Source organism: Gamsiella multidivaricata (genome assembly GCF_025024155.1).
Source record: "Gamsiella multidivaricata strain RSA 2152 chromosome Unknown BC939scaffold_16, whole genome shotgun sequence".
Lineage (NCBI taxonomy): Eukaryota > Fungi > Mortierellomycota > Mortierellomycetes > Mortierellales > Mortierellaceae > Gamsiella > Gamsiella multidivaricata.
The window spans coordinates 468,327-486,749 of record NW_026251724.1 but is presented as its reverse complement, the minus strand read 5'-3'; the positions used below and the strand labels follow the sequence as shown (position 1 = coordinate 486,749).

General features: G+C 48.6%; 6 protein-coding genes and 2 non-coding genes across 8 annotated transcripts; 5 read left to right on the top strand and 3 right to left on the bottom strand.

Moving 5' to 3' along the window:
• Positions 1-1,793: 1,793 nt before the first annotated feature.
• On the bottom strand, positions 1,794-3,578 carry BC939DRAFT_80150 (Aldo/keto reductase). The gene is made up of 7 exons (XM_051561911.1): positions 3,485-3,578; positions 3,237-3,393; positions 2,919-3,149; positions 2,734-2,829; positions 2,459-2,620; positions 2,329-2,345; positions 1,794-2,233 (listed from the first exon to the last, which is right to left on the bottom strand). Exons 1-7 carry the CDS (start codon positions 3,529-3,531, stop codon positions 1,906-1,908), a joined length of 1,038 nt encoding a protein of 345 aa, XP_051414713.1. The 5' UTR covers positions 3,532-3,578; the 3' UTR covers positions 1,794-1,905.
• A 969-nt stretch (positions 3,579-4,547) lies between these two features.
• BC939DRAFT_475130 (uncharacterized protein) lies at positions 4,548-5,355 on the bottom strand (the record flags this gene model as incomplete). Its single annotated transcript, XM_051558470.1, has 3 exons — positions 4,548-4,757; positions 4,812-5,208; positions 5,336-5,355. The coding sequence occupies 3 exons, from the start codon at positions 5,353-5,355 to the stop codon at positions 4,548-4,550; spliced, it is 627 nt and encodes a 208-aa protein (XP_051414712.1).
• Positions 5,356-5,747: 392 nt separating this feature from the next.
• On the top strand, positions 5,748-7,157 carry BC939DRAFT_475129 (uncharacterized protein; the record flags this gene model as incomplete). Its single annotated transcript, XM_051558469.1, has 3 exons — positions 5,748-5,990; positions 6,166-6,567; positions 7,023-7,157. 3 exons carry the CDS (start codon positions 5,748-5,750, stop codon positions 7,155-7,157), a joined length of 780 nt encoding a protein of 259 aa, XP_051414711.1.
• Positions 7,158-8,459: 1,302 nt separating this feature from the next.
• On the top strand, positions 8,460-9,240 carry BC939DRAFT_444556 (uncharacterized protein). Its single transcript, XM_051554694.1, is given in 2 exon segments — positions 8,460-9,005; positions 9,016-9,240. 2 exon segments carry the CDS (start codon positions 8,611-8,613, stop codon positions 9,050-9,052), a joined length of 432 nt encoding a protein of 143 aa, XP_051414710.1. The 5' UTR covers positions 8,460-8,610; the 3' UTR covers positions 9,053-9,240.
• A 1,749-nt stretch (positions 9,241-10,989) lies between these two features.
• BC939DRAFT_t61 lies at positions 10,990-11,062 on the bottom strand. The gene has a single exon. It is a non-coding gene; the product is annotated as a tRNA-Lys (tRNA).
• A 157-nt stretch (positions 11,063-11,219) lies between these two features.
• Positions 11,220-11,292, top strand: BC939DRAFT_t62. Its single transcript has one exon. It is a non-coding gene; the product is annotated as a tRNA-Lys (tRNA).
• Positions 11,293-11,889: 597 nt separating this feature from the next.
• On the top strand, positions 11,890-12,859 carry BC939DRAFT_527021 (uncharacterized protein; the record flags this gene model as incomplete). The annotated part of the gene is made up of 3 exons (XM_051561393.1): positions 11,890-12,390; positions 12,496-12,547; positions 12,642-12,859. The coding sequence occupies 3 exons, from the start codon at positions 11,890-11,892 to the stop codon at positions 12,764-12,766; spliced, it is 678 nt and encodes a 225-aa protein (XP_051414709.1). The 3' UTR covers positions 12,767-12,859.
• A 1,837-nt stretch (positions 12,860-14,696) lies between these two features.
• Positions 14,697-18,355, top strand: BC939DRAFT_444544 (major facilitator superfamily domain-containing protein). The gene is made up of 3 exons (XM_051554693.1): positions 14,697-15,743; positions 16,001-16,102; positions 16,256-18,355. The coding sequence occupies exons 1-3, from the start codon at positions 15,095-15,097 to the stop codon at positions 17,878-17,880; spliced, it is 2,376 nt and encodes a 791-aa protein (XP_051414708.1). The 5' UTR covers positions 14,697-15,094; the 3' UTR covers positions 17,881-18,355.
• Positions 18,356-18,423: the final 68 nt, after the last annotated feature.

Here is an 18,423-nt window from a genome sequence, read left to right as displayed (position 1 = left end):
AGGCATCGAGTACCCTTGACCAGTCGGATTCACCGTCCACACTTCCCAACTTCAAGTCCATAATGCCTACATCTTTTTCTACATCCGCCTCTGGATTTCCTCCTGCTCCTGCTCTTGCTCCTGCTCCTGCTCTTGCTCCTGCTCCTGCATTGAACGTCAATGGTGTGCCCGAACTATCCCCTTCGCAACCTATAGCGAGTGACCCTATGGGGTGCAAAATTACTACCCCGAGAAAGCGAACGGCAATTGGTAGTTTCGGTGCCTCTTCTATGTCTGACCAAGCTACCCTTGCATCCCTAAAGCAGCAGGAAACCACTCAGCAGTCAGCCACCATTGATGTTTCAACATGTAGTCCTCATCCTAAAGCAGCGCCAGAGGATAACAGCGGCAAGGCTCTTTCTAGATGTAAGGTTGACTATTCCGGTCGTGAAGATAAGGATATGTTGAGCATATCTTAATTGGATGAAGCACCTAACTTTTTTTTTTAAGATACTGCGAATACTGCGCAGAGTGACACGGGCCATGATCAAAGCGGGAATATTAGGTCCAAGTCTAGTACTCGGAATACAGACAATGGCGACAGCCGGAGATCAGCAGATGCAGAACGAAAGCTGGAAAACGATGGACCGGATCAATCGGATCATTCCTCGTCTGCAGTCATTGAGCAAGGTGCCGCCAATTCTTCCTGCGACGCCTTCAAATCTCCTGCACCAGACTCTATCTCCGAACAAGATATGCTCCCCGACCACGGGGAATTCGTCGCTGCTCGTAAAGAAAAACGTGTGAAGCACGAAGACGGCGATACTTCTTCCCATCAACCGACAGGCCGTCCGCACGATGGCATCAACGACAACGATAACTCGAGTCGCAAAGGATACCCAAGCCCTAAAATTAGCAAGCGATCCGGTGAAACCACTAGCAAAGTCGACAATGGTAATTGTAAGGAGGCGTCGTCAAGCGAGCAAATGCTATATATTTCACGACCTACGGCTCCTTTCGAGGAACACTTTGATGACATTTCTATTCAAGCAGGACTATTGTTGAAGCGCACGCGCTATGCTCTGGACGAGAATAGCCCACAAGAAGAGCGCGGTAATGAGGAAGATATTGAAGACCATTTTCATGTTGCAAAGCGTCCGCGACGTGCTGTTCAAACCATCAACATCAGAATCGTCACAGACCCCTACCATCGTCACCCATCCAGGCACCGAAGCGTCCATTCGGTCGAGAATAGGAGGTCACCTTCATCTCAGCGTTCTTCTACTCCTGTAGTGGCACTTATATCTCCATCATCCATGTCAAGTACTGAATCCCCCCAGTCGTCGCCTAATGGACCCGAATCCCTTGGCTCGGATGTTGTATCAGAGTCCAAGCCAAATGGCAGCCCTGGTCCATCTTTCCCTGAGGTCACATCATCACCAGCTTCATCCAAAGACATGGAGATCAAATTCCAACACCAGGAGCAGAAAAAGCGCCGCAATGAAGAGGACGAGCGGGGCGCTCAAGAGGCGAAGAGGGCAAAGAAGAGGTTGGTACGCGAGCAGGACGACGACGGTAAGAGAACACGGAAAAAAGAATTGAGTAAACAGCGAATTACAACTACAGGTTTGCTGCGTCGCGGGTTCCATTGGCGACCAAAACACTACCGAAGACTCGCCCGATCTGGCGTAATGTTCTTTGATGCTATGAGCTGGAGGATGAAGGTGAATCCTGGAAAGAGAAGTCATTCCAATGTTGCTCCAGAGGAGCGCAAAGGCAGTGAATGGAAGGACGACTCGAGAGAGGAGGAGAATCGTAGCATCAAAAAAAGAAAGCCGAGTACAATTGATAACGAGTAAGAGTATTTAAATAGCAGCTTGAGCAATCACCCGCTCCTAAGTACATTTTGTCTGCATTTCAGCTACCCTAGTCGGTGTTCTCGAGTTTGAAGCGGAGGCGGCTCGTAGAAGGATTGTAATAAGATTGGCTGGTCGGCTTGACATGCTCCCATGCACGATCAAACGCATCTAGCATGGCCTGAGGCAGGGGTCCCTTCTCCAGATCCGCCAAGTTCTCCTCCAGATGCTTAACGGATGAGGCTCCCAGAATGATACCGTCCTTAGCCTCGAGTCCGGAATGGTGTCGCATCCAGCGCAGGGTCGCTTCCAACAAGGTCAGTTTGTTCTCCTTGGCGGCCTTGTCCAAGATTTGCACGCCTTCAAAGTTCAAATTGTTCCAGTAGCGCTCACGGAAGCTATGCAAAAGAGATTTGTTAACGGATCTGTTTTTGTTTTTGTTTTTTAATAAGCGTGCGGTAACAGCTGGAGGACAACATGCGTAGATACGTACAATTTACCGAATCCGGTCTATGTCGATGGGGAGCAGAAGTGCACACAAATCAAAGGATAGGTTGGTCAGCGATTGATCAAGAAACGATTTAAATAAAAATAAAAAAAAAACAGTCAAGCTGTATGCATGCCTTTGGATCGTAGCGACTTCCTTCTTCGACTTTATCCTGATCGAACTTGTACTTGCCAGTCAGTAGACCACCCCCAACAGGGTTATAGGCATAGAATCCAATGTTGAAGTGCTTCAGGCAAGGAAGCAGCTCTGGGACAACCGATCGAGCGATTGGGTTGTACTTCAAGTGAGGGTAAAATGTCGTGAATGGTGAGCAGTGTCACAAATCGCAGGTTAGAGTCAAGAAGTTCGAGTCTCCTTTTGAAGTGAAGTCATCATCATGTCATAACATACCATGCCCTGGTAGACCGTGGGAAGGACATAGTCATTCTGCTTGCAGAGCTCATGGATGAGGGCGACCTGCCATGAGGCATAGTTAGACAAACCGAACTATTACGCAAAAGAATCGTTCAGTGTTAGTTGAGGCCTAAAAAAAAATATTTTTCACAGCGGCGACAGCTTTACGACAAAGCACATACGCGTTCAAAGAGTCCTTCGCGGTAGAGTTCATTCACAGCCTTGATGGTAACCTCGAAGGGTGTTGCGAAATCCGGTGCGTGCAAGTACAGGATGTCGACCTTTTTAGCATTCAACGCCTCCAGTGACCGACGGAATTGCTTGGGAAGCTCAACCGCGTCGTGTGCGCCGGGGGTAATGGGGTAGACCTTTGTTGAGATCTTGAAGTGAGCCGTCGGAAGCTGGCTCAGAACCTGTTCAAAAAAAAAAAAAAAAATAGCCGTAGGAGCGTAAGAACGAGAAATGGAAATGTGATCTTAATTCTTCTTTCGGCTACTCACCTTTTCAGTGTCGCCGTTGCAGTAAATCCTCGCAGTGTCAATCTCGATGTAGCCATGGGCATGAAAGGTCTCCAGGAAGGGCTTCACGTTATCAACACCTCTAACGCGCACGACGGAGGCCTCGCTAGTTGAGTCCTCAAGCCCAAAAGTCATTGTTCTGTGATGTTATAATGAAAAGAAGAGCATTGTCGATTAGATACTATTTTTGAACAGGTGTCCTAGTCAGAGCAATGAAAGCGCTTCCTTACCCGAGAATGACGCGGGGGAGGTTGCTGGTGTTGTTGTTTGATGCCATTGTCGCTGTGTAAAAAGAAGACGCGTTGGAGAAGAGAGAAGTGGAATAGAGGAATAGTGGGATAGTTTTTAAAGTTTTTATATCTCTCGGGTGGCAAAACCATTACCAGAGGGTGTAAATGCATAATGCATAATGCGAACCAAATGCGGTAGTCTGAGACATCATTTTTAATCCGACTACGCAACGGACCCGTATTTCAAATCAATGGCCGCGTGGCCTGTTGTGCGCGAAAATCACCCTTTAGCCACGGTTCTCTGATATTTTAAGAACTTGACATCCTCCCAGTCGCTCCATCATATCGAGTCTTAGTGGTCCCAGATAGGTGGTCTTACGGGGACACCGTGTTATCCAAGCAATGGGAAGATGGATTAGAATCGAGGAATAGCTGGAGTTGGAGAATGTACAGTTAGATCGAGTTAGTCAGTGAGTGATGAGGTCAGGTTATCTTTGGCAAGCTCCATCCAACAGTGTTCATTGCAAAGTGCAAAGTATAGACAGATAAGAGTCCGCGACAAAAAGTGCCTGCGCAAATTTTTGGAGAATGAATTAACTTTCTTTTTGGAACTAGTCAAAAAATAGATTGTTAGATACGCGACCTTTTTCTCATTCTCTGCCTCTTGGATGCGTCACTTCGCTAGGCGAATTACTGCCATCTTCATCTTCGTCCTCCTCATCATGATGACTCCCATAGCCATTCTAATTAGCGTTGCATGTGCATGGGTCAGTGTTCTGGCTCTGTTCCTAGTGTACGTGAAAACAATCCCTCACATCGAGAACGAAGCTAATTTTTTATTTGCGCAGCAAGCAATGCATTGTGGGCTGTGCTCTTGGTGCATTGAATCTTGCTCATAGGCTCGAGTGCGCGACCATCGCTGCCATCTCTACTGTTCTTCTGACTCTTGTGTCTGAGCTCGCCCCTGGATATCTCAGAGTGCATCTTCCTCATGAGCCATATGATCTGACCCAATAGAGATTCGGCTTCGGCTCTCCACGTGCTCTTGTTGTAGTTGACTATGTCATCCAGCCTCGATATCCTGGTCCCCAGATGATGACTCTTGCGATTGGTCGATACTCCATTCCACAAAGTACCAGTAGGCAGCATCTGTGGCAATGCCATATGCTCTCATGGGGACGGATTTGTCCTCTTCTAGCTCTCCATCGCCACCGTCGTCATTGCCGCGCTTGCGCTTCCTCACAGTCAATGATAACTCCAGCTGCACAAGATTCTACGCCACGCCCTTGCGGTAGTCCTCATGCTCCGCCTCTGTGACGCTCAGTACGTGTCTCGCACCATCTTTGGCGAGAGACTCGATGGAGCAGACGACCTTGCCATGACCATGTCTGCCTCGGAGCGGTCTCTCAGGTGCAAGCGTCAGCTCGCCATTGAAGACTAGAACAGCCTGCGTGAGGAACGAGCATACATAGGCAGAGCATGTAGCCTCGTTGAAAGTGTCTGCTGGTATGGCGCGGATGCGTGAGTCAAGCTCATCGAGCAGCCTCCGTAGTGACTCGTTGTGCAGGTCTGATTCCAGTGCCTCTGTTGAGACACCCTCAAATGGAGTAAGGTCGAGTATGCCGGGCGTCTCTAGGTTCGATATCTCGTATAGATTGTTAACCTCCACGAGCGTGAAGTCAGTGTGCTTCTTGGTCGGTGTCTCCAGCGCCACTGTTAATGTCCTTGTGTTTGTCTTGTGGTACTGTTGGATGATATTGCGGAAATGTGCGTCGTCGCTGGGGTACTCAGTCCCTCCGGCCCCATGCTGAGAAGTTCTGCGTGGATGAATTATTGCCAACACAGCATTACCATCTTCCCTGTCTGGGCATTATTCTAAGGTTGATTCCACAAGAACATTTACTGAAACCCTCCAGAGTGTGGCGAGATGGATTGAGCTCACCGTCCGCCAACTGGACGCTGACTTTACTGCGTGGTTCTTGACTATAATTATGGAGCACAAACCATATCAGAAGGTGTTCTCCCCTACCTTCTTTCCTCAATCGCATATCAATCTCAAGTCTGTCCTATTAGTTGCTAAGGAAGAATGGCTTGATGACGAGGCGGTTAGTGGTATTCAGGCGTTCTTCGATCGTTCCTATGAACAGGGTGGCCAGTACTTATTTGCGCCTTCTTCATATATATGGCCTAATTCTAAGGTCTGGGACGCGAGAAGGAGCAAACCAGGGGTGGACGCGCCAAAAAGCTGTTCGCGATTGCTTATATGGGACAACACTGTGGCGTTGTATGCCTTGACCTCAAGAAGTATCAGGTCCTCTTTGGGGACTCCATTGGCTGGCCTGTACCGCATGAAGCAATCTACGCTTTAGTGAAGTGGATGGACCCGCCTGCCGAGGACCTTCCCAAGTGGAGGAAAGCCAGCAAGAATGTCCTGCCTTTCTTGACCCCAAAGCAGCAGGACAGCGGATCCTGTGGCATACTAGCCGCTATGGCCATCGAGCAACATGTCAATCCATACGTCGACTGGTCAGCCCATGCCTTGCTTTGAATCATCGGTCCGGTTCTTGCGTCTATTAACGGGCTATACTTCGGTACTTTACACACACTTATCAATTGCGTCGATAGTTGGAGTATCTAGGATATAATTTAACATTTTTAACACTACTTGATTTAATGTTTAGATGGAGGATGATGACCTCGTCCGTGCCTTCAAGAAGTATGTGAAAGACGATACGCAACACCCAACACCAGAGGAGGACATGGCAGACTATCTTCATGATCTCTTCAAGTTTAGTCATCCTGACGGCCTCACAGTCAAAGGGAACGCGAAAGTGGCTGTCCAGGACGAGGCGAAGGTCGACCCTCAAGACAAAGCAAAGATCACGGTGAAGGACAAGCCAAAGCTCGTGGTCAAGGACGATACGAGCGCTCCGGTGGAGGACAATGCGAGGATTGTGGTACAGCATAAGACAGACATCATCTTCGACAAAGACAGCGATGTGGATCAGCAACCATATAATGAGGGTGACGGCGGCTTCACACCGATGATTATAGCGACGGCGAACCTGATGCAAAAGATGGCGGTAGAACAATGGGTATCAGTGGGGTTTGCGCGGGGATTGGACAACATACAGGAGCGACAGCGAGCTCGATACCACTGACGATGGTGATGTGTATCGCGCGGAGATGAGGAAGATAGTGCTGACGAGAGTGACGATCAGAGAGAGACAACTGTGTGGACAGATGAGGAGGAGTGTTGGCCAGGTCAGGATCATGAATCACTGAAACAAGACAAAGCTCCTTGGAGTCCCTCGCTCTGGTATCAGTTTTCGGACGCCAAGGAAGCGAAGATCATCGTCGACGAGTACGCACGGCATTGTGGGTTCAAGGTTAGAATATCCGGTCAAGCTCAAATACAAGTATGCTGCTCCCAGTTCGTATTCTAGTGATATTAGCTACGCTTCCGGTTCAATGATGAACTAACACTGCCTCCATATTGTCCAGTGCAACTTGTCTGTCATCAGCAGGGCTTTCACAGGTCGAGGAAGCATCAGGATCCCACCAAACAACGACCCAACGCGGGTTCCTCTCGGGCAGATTGTGGGTTCAAGATCAACCTGACAAGCCCCAAGGCCATTACTCCTTTTTGGCACATCACGAAGATCGCGCTTGAGCACAACCACGATCTACGCACTGAAGTCATGGCGTTCACGCCGCTGAACTCTGATATGGAGGCGATTATTGAGACGGCTGCGGAATTGAAGCTTGGCATATACAAGACGCTTCTATGGCTGGGGCATAAGTATCCAGGCAAGGTTTTCCCAAGCGGGCTGTGATTAACCATGGCAAGCGATACATGGCCCAGACGAGGCTGCCAAAAGTCCCTGACTCTCTCCAACTGCTCACCCTATTGGCCCCAACATCCGCCGGGAAACCAAACTGGTTTACAAATACTCCCAGGCTAAGGGCGGCCATCTCCATGGGGTATTTTGGATGAGTCCTATTCAGAAGACACTATATCGTCGGTACCACGATATTATTGTCCATGACACGACAGCATCCACTAATCGGTTCCAAATGTCGCTCCACTCCTTCGCCATTGTAGATGCTGTCTTTCGCACACGGTTGGTGGCATGTGCCTTGACGTCTGGAGAGAAGACCCTTGACTATAAGTGGGTCCTAGAGCAATTGCTTATTGCCACAAGACAGCTTGCACCCAAGGCTATCATGGTCGATAAGGACGCAGCAATGGACGCAGCCTGCGCGTACACACTTCCCCGGACTCAGGTCATCAATTGTTTGCGGCATATGTGGAAAAACATTCACCTTCACCTGCACGAGCCTTTGGGGAATAGGTGGGAGATGTTTAAGCGCGACTTTACGGCTGTCAGCCGCTCTTTCATCACCAGTGGGTTCGATGCGAGATGGCAGGAGTTATGTCACACGTATGGGGATTGTGATGGGAAAGTCAGCGAGTACCTCCAGCGGCTCTATAATGACCGTTTCCGATGGGCCTGGCCCTGGGTGCGTACCTCTTTCACGGCCGGGATGGAGACAACCCAGCGCGTCGAGAAACTCACCATCTGCTGAAGATGCTAGAGCTCAACAGTAAAACATCGTTGAGCGACGTCCCCAATGCCACCAGCGCAAGGATCGAGTGCGAGCTTTTCAAGGCAAACTACCAACCGAGGATGCCGAGGGCAAGAAGCACAGGCAGAGGGATCCGCATGCAGCCTGAGCCCTGGCCTGACAGCAGCCATGTTTCCCAAGATCGTCCAGGTGAACAACGACATGTTGGAAGGGTTTGCGCGCGACAAGATGCGCAGAGAGATGGACTGGTCATTCGCCTACGACTTCAACCCTTCTGACCACCAGGCTATCCTGCAAAAGCACTGCTCAAGCAACGACAGAATGGTAGGATGTGCCGTACGTTTCCTTCTACCCTTTTATCCTCTTGGTACGACTGATGCTGATTGAATCCATTTGCATAGGTCAATCGAACTGGGAAAGCCCTCCGCGAGTCTTCTCTGGCATCACTACTCTCAAGGCTGGACCCAGCCGAAATCATTGCTGTCTATTCCATCCATAACAAGATCCGTCGCAGTCAACAGGAGTTCGTTGTGGTTATGGATGACCATTCATATTTTTGCACCTGCCTCTTGCTGCAAAACAAGGAGATTGTGTGCAGGCACTTCTTTTGCGTGATGCAAGGGGACAGCAGGTGCAAGTATAGGACCAGCCTCGTTCTCAAGCGCTGGTTCAAGGAGCAGTGGCAGGATCTCGAAGGTTTCGAGACGAAAGTTGGTTCAAAGCTTCTAGTCGCCTACCCGCATTACATCGCCTCCACCAGGACCGAGGATCACCCCGCCAGCGCTTGTACGAGGATTGTGCACACCTTGTTCTCTACAGGATCCTCGACACCACAGCCAAGGAAGGAAGAGCGACTGAGGATAAAGCGACACGCAGATGTCGCAGGGATAGCGAGAGAGCTGGCCATCATGGGGACAACTGATCCAGCAATTCATGATGAAGCGATTCAAACGCTCAACAACCTCTCAATCTCGCTGAAGCGGAGACAGGGGCTCATGGAGCTACAGGACGCGTCTGACAACGAAGCAGGTCTTGGTGTCACCAAAGACCCACTTGTAGTGAAGCCGAAGGGGCGTCCAAGAGCCAAACGCATCAAGAGCAGCAGCGAGATGTCGCGACCATCCAAAGAATTCCGTCCTGAAACAGACTTTGAAAAATAAACGAGTGCTATTTATTTTTATTTTATTTTATTTTATTTTATTTTATTTTATTTTATTTTTCAAACGAGGCTCTATAGACTATCCCCGTGAGAATACCCCAACGACAGTTTACATCGACAACTCGGCAGTAGTTTCGCAGTTCAAAGTATTAGTGGAAGAACGGAACCGATGCATGGAACGACAACGCGTAAGATCACCGTACGTGATCTGGTGGGCGGCAGTCCACCATGCATTCGTCCAGCAGGGCAGCAGTGTCAAAGTCGTTTGGATCAAAGGACACGCTGGTGACAGCGGCAATGAGGCTTCAGACAAAGCAGCGAAGGAAAGCCATTTATCGGAGCTATGGAAGATGGGCACAGCAACCTTTTGTGCCACGCAAATATCAATGACACCATTGTGGAGGATGACATGCGACGAGTGCTGAAGCGACAGTCGGTAATCCGGAACAACACGGTATGGACCAAGCAGAATAGGACAGCAACGTATATTCCAGACTGGTAAACAGTGCATTGGAAGGCGACCTTGAGTATTGTTCACGACGGGTGGACACCAAGGAGTCCCTTCACCAGCCCTGCAGACTGTCAAAAACGTGCACATCGAACAAAAAAAAAAATTCATGGCATGCTCCCGACACTGTCATACATGAGGAACTGGCGGCCAGATCTGTATGACACCGACATTTGCAGGATGTGTGAGCTGGAGATCGAGGACATTGAGCACATATGGCTATGCGCGACCTCTAGGGGTGAACAGTTGGAAGGATGGAACAAGGCGGTGAAAGAAGTGAACGAGAATGGACAACGCGCTTGGGCAAAGGAGAGAAAGCAATGGGAGGCGAAGCAAAAGAGCGAGGAGGGCCGGGGACAGCAGTCAAGCACGAAGAAAGGACCGCAGTTCACCGCACTGGCAGAGATGACCATCTGGAGGATGTTTGAGAGCAAGATCAAAGGAGTGACGACCATCCGGTACGCGGACGAACACCTCGACGAGGCAGACGAAAGCAGGCACAGCAATGAAGTAAGTTGGGCCGTTCAAGATTTGTACCACGGGCTGGTGCCAAAGGACTTTACTACGGAATGGACAGAAGCGTTTAAGACGCCAAAGGCAGTCGTAAGGTACATGGTCGCGCGCTTTGTCGGGGCCATCGAGGAGCTAGGACGGACTGAGATCTGGAACAGACGTTGCAAAATCACTGTGGACTGGGAGCGAGAGCGTGGAATAACTTCTGTGAGCAAACGCACCAGAGGACGCACTTGTGCTGGAGGGCACAACCGTAGTAGGGGTGATTTCATGGGACCAACCTATAGACAACGACCCGCAACAGACGTGGAAGCGATCAAGGCAGAGGCGGACAAGCGCCTAGTACAGGGCTATTACCAACAGCTGGAGCTGGCTCTGATGGAGCGACTAGGTGGATGCAAGTTTTTGATGGCAATGGACACGGGCTAAAGGATGACCTTCGTACATAACAGGCCAAGTAGGGAGCAGAGCTCTTCGAGTCACCACTCATGCTGACGAGGATTGTGAAAGGGACCTGGCAGCAAAAGCTTTACGTCTCTAGCAATAGGGGTCCTAGTAATAAAAAAAATATATATCCCCGTGAGAATAGGGCGCTCACCCCCCGTGAAAAAAAAAATGCTCAAATTATTCTTGCCGGGGTGTAACCGTCTCACACCCTCCCTGTGAGATTATATTCTTCCCAAAAGAATATCCTCTCTTCTTGACAACTTCGCATACACAAAAATAAAAGATAAGCGCCCAACGTGGGGGTCGAACCCACAGCCTTCAGATTAAGAGTCTGACGCTCTACCGATTGAGCTAGCCGGGCTTTCTAACTATAAATGCCAAGATTTAAGATAATTATATATGCAAGCATCAAACCTTGCACTTAGAGAATAATAGTCATGTGACTTTGACGTGCACTTATAGATCGTTAGTATTTAGACTCAAAGTAAATGGAAGAGCACGCCATTTATAGTTAGAAAGCCCGGCTAGCTCAATCGGTAGAGCGTCAGACTCTTAATCTGAAGGCTGTGGGTTCGACCCCCACGTTGGGCGCTTTCTTTTGCTAATTTTGAGCTTTTAAAATCACCATCTTTAATGTGCCGTTCTTTGGTTTGATCCGATGATAATTAGTATTCATGATGTCTGACTGGATATTCTTTTTGCTTCTACATTGTGGATACTTTAGGCCACACTATCAAGTTACTGTGTCAGAGTTCTAGTGTTTTTTGTTTTTTTAAATGGGTAAGCGAGTCGTTGCCTTTGTTCATTACACGTGTAAAAGCGATGAGCCAGCTGCTGCCACTTCATTCGCGCGCGGTTTATACTTATCGTATCTGAAATGGATGCCCTTTCAGGCTTTCCCTTTTCCTGTATGGAATCAACATCGTGTATTCAGGATTGGTCCTCGGTCTTCAAGCAGGTAAGCAGGTAAGCAACAGGATAAACATAGTGAAGGGAGGGGTGACTGGAAAAGAGAGAGGGCCTGATGGTGTAATGCGATCTATCGTCCTTTATCTTTTTCTCAATCTCACCTTTCCTCTTCAGTTTCCTCCGCATATCTTCACAATTCAGCTTTCCCATCCGATCCGTACTTTCTCTCGATCCTACTCGCCAACCTCTGACCAAGCTTCAGCACACAATATAAAATAGATGTTCACAGAAGATCAAGTCAACGCAGCGATTGTGGAGATCAGGGATCCTGATATCGTATCCTGGGAGCTCTTCACAGAAGTTCCCAACTTCAAAGTCTATCGCCGTGCTGTAGTTAACAGCGCCTTGAATGAATACAAGGTCCTCGGAACATACCCAGATCTGCCAGCAAGGTACCTTCTCAGTGCATACACGGATCTAAATTACCGCAAGACCTGGGATAAGAATATGGGCGGTTGGAAGCAACTGGATGAGCGTCGTCTGCACTATACCTCCAAATTCCCTTGGCCGCTCTCTCCTCGAGATTACGTCTACGAGCTGCATGTGCAGGAATTCGGAGGAGGCATCTATTGTATCAATGGACAGAGTGTTGAGGACAAGACGGTGCCAGAAAAGTCGGGAACGGTGCGCGTGGATGAGTACAGGCAGGATGTTGTTATTCAGCCCCTAGAGGACGGCAAAGGATGCAATATCTGGTTCGGGTACTTTGATAACCCAAAGGCAAGTGAGGATGCTGACTCGCTGTATATGCTTCGGGTCTGGGGTCACCTCTAATTAACAGAAGGTCCTTTTTTTTTTCTATTTTTTTTCTCCGATTACTACCAGGGTAACATTCCTTCTAGTATTATTAATTGGGCTGCCAAGACAGGTCTTCCATGTGAGGATGCCTCTTTGTCTCCTCTTTTGTGTATGTTTGTATGTTTGTAAAGGAAGCATACACTAACGAGCGTTCTACTTTACTAAAAACATAGCGTTCCTCAACTCACTGAGAGAGGCAGGACACGGCTTAATGAAGAAGGATGCTGATAGGAGACAAAACGAGAAAACTCAAACAATGGGAACGGCTGCGAATACATCTGCCTCGGTCAATCATTAGAAAGTATTCCCAGCACCTCGCTGCTTTTTTTATAACTTGGGAGATGGATCAAATACAGTTAAATAAAGGAAGATTATTTTTTTTTAAACCGAGAGCATTAAGCTTTTTTTGCCACCCCCCCCAAAAAAAATACGCGACGTGACGCGACAAGACACGACAAATATTTCGTACGCGTGAAGATGAAAAATTTCTTCCCCCGGTATTTTAATGTTTCGATCTTGTGGATCGCGTTTCATCCTTGTCTTGATAATTTGCCCAAAAAAAGGTACCGAAAAGCACAGCAAGTCCGGAGATTTTTTGTTGTTTTCGAGAAGGAGAGGGCTAGTTTGAATGGGAGCCAAGAAATATGGGAAAGAAGATCCTGTTTTTATTGGGTTCAATATCAATATCAATAGCTGAATAAACGAACGAGTGGCTAAGATGAAGCAACTCCTGAAGAAGGACTTGGGTAAAAAGATATTTGAGAAAGGAGAAATTTCCAATACGCTGCTGAACAATAGGCGTCATTGCCGATGGGAAAGAGAGGTAGAAGCACAGCAAAAAAAACTGTACTCTAGCTGACTAGCTCGTCAGGATCTCAGGGACACTTCTCTGTCCCAGTAGCCTTTCTCGTTATACAGGAATGAGGCCGCGAAGGCTATTCCTGTTTGCACTGCAATCCGGGGGGTCTCCCGAACCTAACTGGAGACAAATGGGACCCGCGCAAAAGACTATCTGGTTGCTTCTCGTCTCTCCAGCAGCTTCTGCGGTTCCATTCGTGTTGAAAAATATAGACATCGCACCTCCTTTATTGAAGGAGGCTAAGAAAATATTAACAGGTCGATCTAAAGGACACTCTGTCGTTAATGGATAGATAGTTCGGGGACACCTCATCCGCGCACTTTAGGCATACATTAGAGAGCTTATTCCTATTATGACGCCGAAAGGACACTCGTTTCTTTAAATGCGGATTGTGGTGTGTGATCATCCGAGTAATGAGTAGGAGGACAATTTGACATCTAATTTATTTTCTACCTGCATCAACAATCGTACTTGCAGTCGTCAAGCCATCGGATGACCAAGGATCAGATGGGAACGGCAACTGGATACCATCCCTTGCTTCACGCTCGCTTCTTTTTTACTCTGGACGTTGCAGATAGAGAGTGGCGTTGATAATGTAAAGAACGGCGATGTTCGCGGCGCGGCAGCGGATCTCTTCATCCTGTCTTGTGCATTAATGGGATTTTCGACGCTACTTGCCGATGAATGAAGCGCTTCTTGTCAGCCTCTCTGGCTCCATCTCCATGTCACGCCATGTGCGCTGCACACGCCTACATCTCTCCATTCGTCCAAGGTCCCGCTTTCAAAGCGCTCGTCTTGGTTCTCTGGGTACCTATTGCTCTCTTTGCACCCCCTCCTCGTCTCTTTTCTTTCCCTGTCTCTTCTGGGGCTCCTGAATTCCCCTCGTCCTTTTTTCTTTCTTCTTGTTCCTTTGCAGCCATCTCCTCTTCTCCTCCTTCCCCGTGCCATTTGCATACGCTTATGGAGCCTTATAGCGCATGTATCTTGTGCTACTTGAACCAAACTCTTCCACTTCATTTTACCTTCCATCCTTTTTTAGGATGATAATCGGAAGATAAGAAGAAACCATGAGCGGATGCCGTACTTCATGTTTTATATTTAAGCGGTCATCCTTTACCTTTTACGCACTACGCTCTATGTGCTTTACCACGTTCACAAAGCCCGTAGCTCCTCATGAACTCCAGTCCGTGTTCGGTCAAAGAAAAACACCTGCGCAATTGAATAGCTCAATACGAAATAACAGGATAGAGAAAAAGGCACTACCGAGGACGCCCCTTTCTTTTTGCTGTTTTCCTGTGCGTAGTAATAGGAAGAGTATATATAAAGGCGCGTGTTGCCGCGAAAGTGTGAAGAAAGGACATGATCCCTCAATCCTATTTTTTTTGCTCCTTGTCCCGGTCCCACAGGTATCCATCCCCCCGCCCCTTTCTGGTCGCTCTTCACCTTCGCCCTGGAGATCTGCGCTTACCCCATCCGCATCTATCTTTCACCCTTTTCTACTTCCTCATCATACCCCACCCCTCCATCCCACTCCCTAACATTCCTTAACTCATACCACCACTTTTACAGCTCTTTTTCTTTTCTGCATCCCCATACACTTTTCTATTTGATCATTTCATAGCCCTTCGTCTTTTATTTCTCGCATTCCCTTCTCATCTCCAAAATCCTATACGATCGACCGTTCTATTCGTCAACACCACCGCTACCATCTTTCATATTCACAGCGACAAGTGCGAGCAACAACCTGCCTCTTGCCTCACTACCACTATGGCCCAACCAGAGATTCATCCCAACCCTTCCACGTCCACCGAACATCACCCTAGCAGTACTCAAGTCCTCCCTCGGGCTTGCCATACTGCCAGCAACATACAGCTCCACGATGATTGCAGTCGTACCTTCGATAGCTACAGCCAATCCAATGACCAACATCTGCAACAATCAAACAACGGTCCCACTTCCCACAACAACAACGCCCACAGCGATAGCCGGCTCACACAGAATCATGACAATCTACATCGTCTCTCTATCCAGAATCTACCAACCCTGCAGGCCACAGACGTTCAACAACCCCGGCTTGGAAATGAAGGGGCTGATGAGCACAGCACGATGACGGCGACAACGACGGCGACGGTACTCCGCGCAGACGGGCATGTCCTGAACCCGGACAAGCTACGGTCAACGACCAGTGCACTCACGACCTCGATATGCTCCACCACCACCGTAGAGTCCATAGACCTGAAATCTTTCAAGGGCATCTCACGTCTGATCCATCGCCATTACAGTCGTGTGGATTATGTACGCTCCGAGGCGCGACTGGCCAAGGAAACGTATTTGATTGGCAATATCAAGTTTAATCGCTGGATTTTTCTCCCAGCTGCATTCTGCTTCCAGGCCGTATGTGGTACCTTGTATGCCTGTAAGCAACATAATTCTGGAAGTCGTGGCCTCTCTCTCTCTCTCTCTCTCTCTCTCTCTCTCTCTCTCTCTCTCTCTCTCTCTCTCTCTCTCTCTCTCTCTCTCTCTTTCTGTATTGCCAGTTCCATCTTGCAAAATGAATCTGCTCAAGGTCGTTAGGGGGCATTAATTCTTGAAAAGAACGTGAGGTCGAGGCAGGTGAAATCTAACAATGACATGAAAAAAATCTAAATCCTTTGAAAAAAAAAAACGCAATAGGGTCTGTGTTCAACAACTTGATTGATAACGCGCTTTACAGCACTGACGATGGCACTCCGACGACAATCCATATGGCCGCCATTACGTTCTATGTGGCTCTCGGTAAGGGGGGAGGGAGTGGAAAAATAGAAGAGGGGGAAAGGTTTACTGTCCTTGACGCGACCCTTCCTGCATGACCACCACAGCAAAAAAAAAAAAAATGCGTGGGTCCAACACTAACCTGAACAGTGTCATCAAACAACTGCATCTCCATAGGCTGCTTCGGTGTTGCTTCATCTATCATGGGACCATGGCTTGAGAGACATGGCCCAAAAAAGGCTGGTCTCTTGGGCGCAGCTCTCTTTCTGACCGGCAACCTTATTACAGCCGTCGGTATCTACGTTAAACAAATCAGCCTCGTCTATGTCGGATATGGCATTTTTGGAGGTCTCGGTCTTGGTATCTCGTACATCTCTCCTGTTTCTGCACTTCAAAAATGGTTTCCAGATCGTCGAGGTGTCGCTGCTGGTCTGGCTGTCAGTGGCTTTGGAGCCGGTTCGATTGTCATGGCCAAGATTCCGGACCCACTTTCTGCTGCTGTAGGGCTCCCACTGACGTTTGTGGTCCTAGGATGCGTGTACTTTGTGATCATGGTGTTCTGCGCCTTTGTGTTTCGAGTCCCTCCGCCGGGTTATGTCGTTAATGGCATGAACGTATGGGCAGTCCGTGTTGACGATGTGGATGAGCTAAACGACATTAAGCTGAAAGGCACCTCGATCGAGCAGTCTAGCCATTTTGGGGGCGATACGGAAATCAACACAGGGACCAATTCGTACAACGTTGGTTCACTTCATCTTCTCCACACGTTCCAACAGTCTGATCCTCACAGAAGCGTAGATGAGCATTCGGCCTCACCGATCTCACCAAACTCTGCGACGCCGACCGTGGTACCCTCAATGGTCCCGCCCATGAAAGCCTCAGAACGACAGTCTGCGAAGACAGGGGCGCGCTCAAGTTTTGATCCCAGCACATCGTTGAATCTAATGGATGCCTTGTATTCGCGTGAGTTCAGGCTGATGTATATTATGTTCCTGGGCAATACGATGGCTGGGGTGGTTATCATCTCACGTCTTGCCAACGTTGCGACGGATATTTTTGGCCACAGCAAGGACAGTGCCTCGACCATCGTGTCTATCAACGGAGGGTTCAATTTATTGGGTCGCCTGGTTTTTGCTTCCCTCTCGGACCGTATCGGTCGAAAGAACTCGTACCTGATCATGCTTGGTAGCCAGATCATCATCCTTGCCTGCTTACCCATCATCATGAAGTCGGGTGCCAATTGGGCCTTCTTGATGGTGGTGTGGATTTTGACCGCCTGCTATGGCGGAGGATTCGGATGCATCCCAGCCTTCCTGTGCGACATGTTTGGGCCGTCGAACATTGGACCGCTGCACGGCGTAATCTTGACCTCCTGGAGTCTCTCTAGTGTCGGTGCAGGCCTATTGTTCACGGCCGTGTACAATCGTCTTCTCAAGAGTGGGTACACGGTACACGATGATTATATCTATGCTGTGAACGTACACTGGCTTCTGGCAGGAGTCGTTTGTGGTCTGTTTGTCACGCTGTTTATTCGGACAGGGATGCGCGACCGCCTATTGCCGGATGGTGCGGGCGAATGGTTCCACATTCGGGTCTTTGGGCGAATTATGAGATTTGGCCGTTTTGGCGTGAGGTGGATGTCAAAGGAAGAAGAGCAACAGGCGTGGACGGCGTATGTGGTGCAACGGCAGCTGGAGGATGAGCAGGACCATGACCATCAAAATCCCGGGGTTGCTGGGGAGCGAGATAGGACGCTGGACGGAGAAGAGAAGGCGATCCAGACTAGAGGGACGAGACTATAATGGTTGTTTAGTGCCCAATTAAGAGAGATGCAGCATAATTCTCATCTTTATCCCCGGTTGCAATTGTACCATAGTTTCCAGTTTCCCCCCCTTGGTGCTGAAGTAAAACCTTTCATCCCTCCTCCCCCTAAATTGGTTTGGCTTGGTTTTGGTTTGTCCAACGCATGGATCGCTCATTTACCCGTGGTATTGCACTGTAACAAACAGCAAAAACAACAAACAACAAGAGGGACATGGATCTATCTATTGATGTGTCTGTATTTTCATATCACTGTAGGCCGTCCGCCCATATTGTGCATATCGTAGCATGCAAACAAAATAGATCAGTAAGTCAACACACATATATTCTTTCCTCCCCCCACCCCTGTCTTTTTCGTGCATGCCAAGAAAGAGATTGGTTTATGTATGGTCTAGGAACGAGTGCCTCGGGCCAGGTTCCTGGCTGGATCTGGGATGAAAGAAAAGGGAAAAAAAAAAAAAAAAAAAAAAAAGATAGAAACGGTAAAAGGGCGGTTTTAAAAAAGAAAGAGGGAGGCGTACCAA